Here is a 9,376-nt window from a genome sequence, read left to right as displayed (position 1 = left end):
AACGGGAGATTCCCAGAGACCAGAGCTGAGGGAGTCCTCAGGCCTGCGACCCCAGCTACCCCGAGAACCCCCATGGCCACAAAGGGGATCTCCATCCTCCCCGAAGGACGAGAGCCCTCAGGCACCACGGTCAGCCACGGGACAGCCCTTCGGGTCCTTGGAGCCAGCCATCGGGGCCCCTCGCTGAGCCTTCTCTCCTCCAGGCTAAATGCCTCCAGTTCCTCTGGACAATCCCAAGTGTCCACACCATCGAACAAACATTTGGATGGCTCCAGATGTGAGGCAGCGTGATGCGGCAGAGACTCTGCTAGATGGAGAGGGGCAGGGCCTGGGTTCAGATCTTGCCACTGACACTGGCTGTGGAAGTCTGGTCAAGCCCCTTTCTGCCTCTAACCTGTCTCGGTTTCCTTTCCTGTAAAATGGATGTGTGTGTGTGTGTGTGTGTGCGCACGTGCACACGCGTGTAGATTCGACGGCCCTCGTGGTCCCTTCCGGCCTCACACGATGTGGATTCCAAGCCCTTCACCTCCTGGCCACCTCCTCGGGAGGCCCTCCTGTTCACCGATGTCCTTCTTCGGGCCCAGCTGTGGCCTGAGCAGTCTCGAGGACATGAGGCTGTCCTATAGTCCTGTCACTATTTGAGCTGCCCCAACTTACTCTCGGGGGCCTCTAGAGTCGCCTGGCCAGCCCGGATCCAGCAGGTGACTGTTTTTGGTTTGTTCCTCTCCCCGCTCCTCCACGTCTTGTGCTTGTGAGGCCCATGTGTAAGGCTTCCCGTCCATCTCGACAAAGTTTAGTCCAGTGCTGGAACCCGGCCAAGGATTTTTGGACTTGCTTGGCATCCGTATACCCTGGCTTCGTCCCGTGGGTGAGGCTGAGAAGCAGCCATCTGTGCCTTCATTCGAGTCACTGATCAGAAGGTTCTCGAGCACAGGAGCAAGCGCAGATCCTTCCAGGTTGCCATAGAACCGTTGAGAGGCCCACAGCTCTCTTTCCAGGGAGGAGCACGGTCACAGAAAAGACACCAGGTGTCCTGGCAAGAGGCGTATGAAAGAGAATTTTCCCAAATGGTTTAGAGGAAGCTTGGAGTGACGGATAAACTAGCTAGAACATCTCTGCCCAGGGGGGATGGCCGCTGGGGGACTCTGGGCTCTGATGGGCGTCCCTGCCTCAGGACCACAAGCAAATGCGGAACTACAAACTGATAGCCTGGGAGCAGGTAGGCAGCTCAGTGGGTAGTGTGGCAGGCCCCGAGAGGGGAGGGCCTGGGCTCCAATGTGGCCTCAGACACTTCCCAGCTGTGTGACCCTGGGCAAGTCACTTCACCCCCATTGCCTGGCCCTCACCGCTCTTCTGCCTTGGACCTCTAATATACAGTGTGGATTCTAAGAAGGATCCCACCCGAAGTGGGATCATTGATAACCAACCCACAGGCCGATCCACTACGCGTTGGTTGACCCGTCTGCCTGCCCCCCATAATGGGTTCATAACAGATTGACCGTTAACAGGTGTAATATCAAGTGAGCTGCCACTTTGGAGGCCCACACAAGCCACGACAGGGCCTACTGGGAGGCTCCAGTGGATGGTGGCAGCTTGGGGAGGTCAGTCTTTAGCCTCAGGATCTGAGCCAGACTCCAAGGGGGACCTGGGAAAACCGATGAGGGCTTGCTGCTCTTCTGGGATTCTCTCAACTGACCCTGCTGCTCCCCTGTCCCAGTGCACTCACCACCAGCACAGGTGGAAAACAAGCTCAGGAGGTTCATTATTAGCCAGCTAACAGCTCTGCGGGGCTGATGGGAGCCACTGGGATGCGTACAGGGGGTATGGGGTGCCATGGGACCCGGGAGACAGCGCACGTGCTCAGTAAGTGCCCCACCAGAGAGCAGCTGTCATTAGACCTTGACCTCTAACCCTAAGGCCCGCCACTGCCCCCTGGCCCCCTCTTCCCCGATATCTCCCATCTTCATCCCTTGAAGGTGGGGGGGGGGGGGACAGGCCACGGCTTGCCTCTTGCCCAAGGTTCGGAATTCCAGGATCTGCAGAGATCCCTGGCAGTGAGTGAGCCAGAGCCGCCTTCCCTCAGGGGGGGATGCTCACACCACAGTACCATCCCTAGACACTGCTGCGGGGGTCTGGGAAGAAGCCCCGACCACCCCAGGGTCTTCCACGAGCTCCCAAGTTCTCTGCGGGGGTGCGCTGCACTGAAGCGGTAGGTGTGTCTCATTCCTAGGGACGCTTCCTGGCTGCCAGGCTGGGGGCCGGGAGGAGCGATTGTTCCCAGAAAACACATGGAAGAGAGCCGGGGCCTAGGGGGCAGGGGCAGAGGAGCCCCAGAGCCAGGGCCCGGCTTTGCCCTCGGCAGAGGGAGCTCCCGTCTTGCTGTGTGCAGTGGGGCTCCTGGCAGGCCAGTCAGTCTGCTTTCCTGCCCACAGGCTCCCCTGACCCTTCCCTACCAGGGGCCGAGGCCAGGGCTCAGGGGATTCTCGCTGCCAGCCAGCTCTGCCCCTTCTGCCCTGGCAGACTCACTCACAGCAGCCACTCTCCTCTCCATCTCCAAGGCAGACAGTGAAAGTGTTCCTCAGGCTGCCTCAGCTGTCCCATGCCCCAGCCCCCACGGCCCCCCGGCTTGCCCTCGCCTAAGTTGGGAACTGCTTACCTGAGAGGGGAAGGGCCTCTGACCCCCCCAGGCCCTGCCGGTCCCCTGGCCGTTCTCCCAGCCGGCCAGGTTGGCCCCAGGTGCTTGGGCCATGGTGACTGCTTTGAGCTGGGCAAACACTGCCCCACCTCCGCCTCCCACTGCTGCCTCTGCCGCCGCTGCCCAGGCCACTAACAGGGCCAGTTGGGAGGGGGCCACCAATGCTCCCCCTGCTGCCTCCTGCCTGGGGAATGGCCCAGGTTGAATCTACACAGGAAAAGGGAGGATGGGTGGCCTGGCGGAAGGAGCTGGAGCTGCACCCGCACCTGCAGGGACTCACGGAGTGCTAGGCAGGCTCCCTGCTGCTAATCCCCAGGAATCCAGGTGTGTGTGTGTATGTGTGTGGGATGTCAGAGAAACAGAGAGACAGAGAGGGAGACTGAGAGAAACAGAGAAACCGAGAGGAGTGTGTGTGTGCACGTGTGCGCGTGTGCGCGCAGGCAGGTGCTTGTACTGCTGCCTTCAGTAGCCTGGGCTGCCAAGGATGGGGCTCAGCAGGTGAAGCGGCTGCCCTGACAGGGGGCCAAGCCCGTGACTGGCCTGGGCGCCGAATACAGGGCCAACTGCAGACAACGGATGCCCCCCTCCCGCATGACCCAGGCAAGGGCTACCAATGGAAGGGGGTGGGGGCAGATGACAACTGTGCCAGCTGCCACCGATGCCAGGGGTCGGCATCTTTGAGGGGTGCCTGGCAGAGTTTCTGCTGTTTCCGATGCGCTGGGTGCTGGCTGCCCGGGCCCTGGATCCAGGGGAGTCCTCGGGCAGGGGGGGCCAATGCTCAGTTTCTCCGAGAAGCAGCGTTAACCCTCACAGAACCCTAAGAAGCACAGCTGTAGTCACTGCTTTATCTGGTAGATTCTGCCCAGCACAAGAAGCTGTACAAACATGTATGCAGACATGTGTGCTCCGGGTTCTCCATAGAAATGGGTAGGACACATTACACACACACATATCCAGAGATACACATGTGCATAAACATGCTGGGCGTAGCTATAGAATATCTGTAGACACAGTACACATGTATAGACCCACATACATGTGGCTGGACACAGAATGTGGGATCTCATGACATATCATACAGACCCACAAAACTATCCCCATGTATGGCCATCTGCCTGTGCCCACATGTATGTGCGAATGGGCATGCCTCCATGACATCTGATGCCAGGAGTATGTGGTGTGCTGGCTGGGGTCCGCGGGGAGGACAGGAAGGGGGTACAAGCTGGGTCACTGGCAGTCACATCTGCATCCATCACCAACACCAAAGGCCTGGTAGAGTACTAGTATAGACGTACGCATGTGTTTACATACATGGAGCTATGTTCAAAATGGAGCTCAGCATCTCCCCAACAGCTGTTGAGCCTCCTTCGAAATGGCCAGGGAACCCTGGACCCCCGGATCGCCCAGCCTTGTTTCCTTCTGCCTCTAGGCTCCAACAGGCAATCTCCCTTTCGATCTTGACAAACCTTCCGAATTTGGCTCCTGCCCACCTTCCCAGGCACGTGTGCCGTGTTCTCCCTTTCCCGCTGGCCATCCCATTCCCAGAATTGGGCCCTGAAGCTTCCCTGCCTTTGCTTGGCTGCCCCGCACTCCTCACCTCAGGCTCCCCGGCCCCCTCCAAGGGGACTTCTTCAGCTCCTTCTCCAGGAAGCTCGTCCTCATCCCATCTTTCTCTAAGAACTCGCACTGCCACAGCTTGTGATCTAGCAGCAGGATGAGTGGCCATGTTAACACCCAGCCTGACCTCATGACTTTGGGATCTCTGTAATCACTCCTAAGGCCTCCCCACTACATCTGGCTGTGCCTTTCCCCCCTCGTTACTTCGGCCTCCCTGCCACTCCCTCCCTTCCTGCTCTGGTCTTGCCCTTTGGAGCCAAACATCACAAGGTGGCCCTTGGAGTACTTGAAGAAGGCCATCTCCTGCCCCTCCTTGCACCTGAGCTGTCTCTCTCTGGATCAAGTATCCTCAGTTCCTTCGTGGGGCCTCCTCAGCAGAACTGCCAACCTCAGCTCGTGACAAAGTGCCACGTCTCCATCACCTTGGCTATCCCCAGAGCAGCGGCCAGGCCCAGTAGGCAGAGCAGGGGCCTCCCTATCCCTCCATGTCTCATCTCTCCACCGTGTCCACCCAGAGATTTCTGGAAGGCCGAGAGCTGGCTGAACTGGGGCACTCGCTGCTTATTCCGAGCCTCTCCCCCAAGTCTGGCCCCTGTCTGGAGATGGGAGCAGACCGCCCTGGGACAGTTGAAAAGGCACATGGACATGCCTTAAGGCAGTGATTCCCAAAGTGTATGCTACTGCCCCCTGGTGGGTGCTGCAGCGATCCAGGGGGGCGGTGATGGCCACGGGCGCCTTTATCTTCCCTATTAATTGCTATTAACATTTTTAAAAATTCATTTCCAGGGGGCTGAGGAATCCTTTTTCTGGAAAGAGGGCAGCAGGCCAAAGACGTTTGGGAGCCGCTGCCTTAAGGGAATAAACAGGCTTTCCATGCCGTGACCCAAGGCTCGGGGAAAGTGGAAGCCTCGGGCTCTGGCTAAGGAAGGAGGAAAGCCTGTACCGTGTCTGCCTTTGGTCAGAGCACCCGGAGAGCCCGGCCCAGGCTTAGGGGGTGACACTTTCAAAGGACAGACACAGCCAGTGCAGGGCCAGAAGAGAGTGACCAGCATGACAAGCAGGCTGGCCAGGGAACCTGCCATATAAAGTCCAGTTCAAGGAACTGGGGCTCGTTTAACCTGGAGAAGAGAAGATCTGGGGCAAGGCAGAAGATGTCCCCAAGTACTGGTGGGCCCCCATGAGGAAGGGGTTTAGAGCTGTTCTGTTTGGGCCTCGAGGGCAGAGCTAAGAGTGAGGTGGGGTCAGTCGGGTGGCAGAGACAGGTTTGGGCTTGGTGGTGGCAGAAAAATGCTTCCTTCTCAGAATCTTCGGGCTGCTTTGGGAGGTGACGGTTCCCCGCTTCCTGGGCATCTGCAGCATGAAGCCGGACACCTCCTGAGACAGAGGAGTCCAAGAAGCAGCTCTTGGCCAGACTAGATAATAATTTCCCTTCCCTTCCCCCTCTTGGCCTCTGGGCCTCTGGGCCTCTTGGCCTCTGGGCTTCCGTGCTCTCACCAGCTGGGCGATTCCCTTCTGTAGTTAAAAGGAATCTGCAGCGCATGCCCACCTTCCCTTCAGGCCCTTCAGCACCCACGGCTTCCCATCAATCCCTCAGAGAGATCCACCCAACACGTTGGCAAGCTTTGGCCCAAGCCGTCCGAAGGAAGGCACAGACTACATCTGCTGGACCTCCGTGGCTGGCACATGCCAGTGAGGCAGAGGTCAGAGGCTCAGCTCTCAGCCAGGCTGGTGAGCAGCTGAGGGCAGCGGCCTGAGCTTCCCCACAAATACGGGAAGGGATTCTGCGCTAATCAGGAGCAAGGCCAGTGGAGAAGAAGCGGGTACTTGAGCAATGATGCAGCCCCAGGCACTGAGATGGGACCTGATAGGAGAGAAGAGCACCAGTGCCCAGCAGCTGGGACCCACGCGGGCCCCGTTCGGAGGCTTCCTTGGGCCTTCGAGTGGCTGAAAAGACTCTGAGCTCAGGTCCTGTCTCGGCTGCCCATCGGTCTGGAGACCGCTGAGCAGCCTGTCTAAGTGGCAATAGGGGGTCGGCCAAAGCCACGGAGACTCTCGGGGAGCGGGCCCTGAGCCGCGAAGAGGCTGAGCTCAGCATCCCGAGGAAGTGACGCACCGCCAACACGTTCGGGTCGGTCACACTGATGAGACATTCAGTGCATTCTGGGTGGCCCCCGAGGGCAGAACCGATGTTCCGAGGAGGCAAGTTCCAGCAGTTCAATTCAATGGCGTTCGGGCTCTTTCCGAAGCTGGCTGCATTGAGATTGTGCCTGGGAACTGGAGGAGAGACAACGTGGCCTGGACATTTTCAGTACGTAAATAAAAGAGGGGCCAGTCTTGAGAGGATTAAGAACAACTCTGGCCTTGCCGCGTTTGTTCGTCTCCCAGAGGTTCCCCCCGTGTTCCTAGCTCCAGAACCCCACGGGCCCTTGGGGCAGGGGACTGAAATTGACGAGGTTCTCCCCACCCCAAACTGGCGGCCAAGTTTCATGTCGGTGCGTGACGGGGCCGGCCTCCCGACGCACAGCCCCAGGTTGCAGCAGACGAGCCAACTTCAGCTTCTGGCACTTGCCAACCCACAGCACCCAAAACAGACACACACAGATCATCAAGAGTACAATCATGCCATCGACCGGCCACCCCGAGGAAGTCCTAGGTGCACCGAGGCTCCGGCGGACACGGATGGCGTTGCCAGCTCACTTCGACTTTCCGAGAGCCGCTCCACGGCATTCCCGATACCCTTTGGAAGGAACGAGCAGCAGGGCCGATCCCTGGCAAAATCGGGACACCGACCAAAGCCCGATGCTCTTTTCCTTGTCCTTCCTCACCACCAGCGGTGACCCCTCCCGGCCCTGCTCCCCTTCCCCCAGCTCCCGGGAGGTGACCCGCCGGAGACCCGAGGGCAGAACTTGTAGCTGGATAAGGATGACTCCGATATGGGGGGCACGAAGCATCCAGCCAGTCCAGAGACAAGGCTCAACAAGCGACTGCCAGAACAAAGGAAGACGAGCCACTGGGGTCTTAGAGTGAACACCTCCATGGACGCCGCCCAGAAGCAGATTCACGGCTCTGAAGTAGGGGAGGCCCACGGAGAGCATCTCATTCAACCTGCCCATTTCCCAAGTGGGGCGATGGAGCCTCGGCGTGGGGGAAGGGGCACTTGGGCATCTCCCTGCCTGTGTTCCTACCCAGGCAAAGGGTCATAGAGCTTTTCAGGGTTGCTATCACAGTTCTGACCCGCTTGTCCAGGGCTGTCTCCCGCGCCCTGGATGGATTGGCTGGAGGCCAGGATTTGTCGAGTGCACAGAGAGGCCGCTGTTTCTGAAGGCCACGCAAAGCAAAGCGGGACCCGAGTCCGGGAGCTGCTAACCGGGGCAAAGACGTTCATTTTCCAGGCCTGCTAAAGCAGTGCAGACCTTGCGAGCAGCCTTGCTGAAAGCAGGAAGGTGGGGGGGGGGCTTTCCTGAGTTCGAGGAGACCCAACGGATTCCTGGGCAGTGGGAAGGCGAGGTATGGGTGACTGGTGGTTCCTTGCGGGGCTCCAGAGAGAGGCGGCCAGTCCGTCTGGTGGGTCCTTTCAGGGGGTGCTGCGTCCCGAGCCTCGCCCCAGAGTGTCTAGGCTTTGGAAGTCAGTGGAGAACTGGAGAACTCGAGTTGTTCTGAGCACCATCAGCCTCGTGCTGGGAGAACCACCCTCTTTGTGTCAATAGGCAGTAAGCACCTACCGTGCGCCAGGAACAGGCCTGCGCTCGAGGAGCGCCCGGGCTAGTGGAGGGAGGCGGCGTGGAAACAACCGGATCGTTGCCAGAGGGCCGAACAAGAGGCACCAACATTACAGGGGATCATGGGGGGGGGCAAGGAATTTGAGCTGGGACTTGGAGGACTTTTGGAAATGTGGAGCCAAGGCCCTCAAGGCCCCCAATCCACGTGGCCAGCGGGCAAAGTCTAGGACCCTCTGTGGTTCCCGGCTGCTTTCCTTAAAGGCCTAAGCAACAACACAAGCCAGCTCCCCAGGCCCTCCGTTCTGGCTACATGCAGACAAACACAGTCCAGTGGGTCGCTTCCCCAGGACTGTCTGACCCTGCTGGCAGCACTCAGACAAAACAGCTTTCCTGGAGCCACTGCCAGCACCGACAGAATGGAAAACCAGGATGCTGCACCCAGCCACAGGGAACCCAAGTTGGCCTCCGATGCCCAGTGACAGATGAGGGCGGTCCAGGCTGGGCTGCCAAGGGTGCCATTGTCGCTGCCTGCCTCTGTGCACACACTCGCAAGCTCTCCATTCCCCCTTCATGTCAGTGCCCGCCATTGCCTGGGTGGGGGTGGCTTTTGTTGACCAGATGTGCTAATGTGGACTTCCCTTCTGGACCTCATTGGCCCTGGAGTCAAGCATCTTCATTGTCATCTCCCACCATCACTAGCTCCAGAAAGTGCAAGGACTGGGGGCTCTTTATAGCCAAGACCCCGGGGTCCTTCCGCCGAAATCCAGCTCTCTCTCTCTTTTCTGAGGGTCTTCTCCTCAGCTCGCCACGCCACCCTCTGGCAAGCCCACCGTTTCCTCTTCTGCTCCTTTCTCCTTCAGTGAGGAGGTCCTTCTGACAGAATGCCCCCTCCGTCATCCTCTCTCTGTCTCTTCTCTGTCTCTGTCTCTCCCTCTCTGTCTCTGTCTCCCTCTCCTTCTCTCTGTCTCTCGCTCTCTGTCTGTCTGTCTGTCTGTCTGTCTGTCCCTCTCTCTCTCTTTCTCTCTCCCTGTCTCTGTCTCTCTGTCTCTGTCTCTCCAGTCTACCCCATTTACTGGCTCCTTCCCTGCTGCCCGTAAGAGTACATCTCCTCAGAACACCCTCATTGGACCCTCTCATCCCCACCGGCCACCCATCTAGATCTCTGTAGCCCAAGCCCTGTTCTCTCTCTTTAGTCTAGCCCAGCAGTTCCCAAGCTTTTTTGGCCTGCCGCCCCCTTTCCAGAAAAAATATGACTTAACCCTCCTGTCATACTATCTCCGCCCCCTTACAGTTATTTACAGCCCCCAAATGCACCTGTGGCCATCACCGCTCCCCCCCCCCCCCC

General features: G+C 58.9%; 1 protein-coding gene across 1 annotated transcript in view; it reads right to left on the bottom strand.

Annotated features, from left to right (window-relative positions):
* Positions 1-2,749, bottom strand: part of LOC123253579 (Krueppel-like factor 5) — a 21,549-nt gene extending 18,800 nt beyond the window's left edge. The window contains exon 1 of the mRNA XM_044682750.1: positions 2,657-2,749. Within this exon, the coding sequence (XP_044538685.1) occupies positions 2,657-2,749 (93 nt within the window). The remainder of the gene's footprint in view (positions 1-2,656) is intronic.
* Between the last annotated feature and the right edge of the window lie 6,627 nt (positions 2,750-9,376).

The sequence above is a fragment of the Gracilinanus agilis genome, chromosome X (genome assembly GCF_016433145.1).
Source record: "Gracilinanus agilis isolate LMUSP501 chromosome X, AgileGrace, whole genome shotgun sequence".
Classification (NCBI taxonomy): domain Eukaryota; kingdom Metazoa; phylum Chordata; class Mammalia; order Didelphimorphia; family Didelphidae; genus Gracilinanus; species Gracilinanus agilis.
This window is presented reverse-complemented; position numbering and strand designations above follow the sequence as displayed.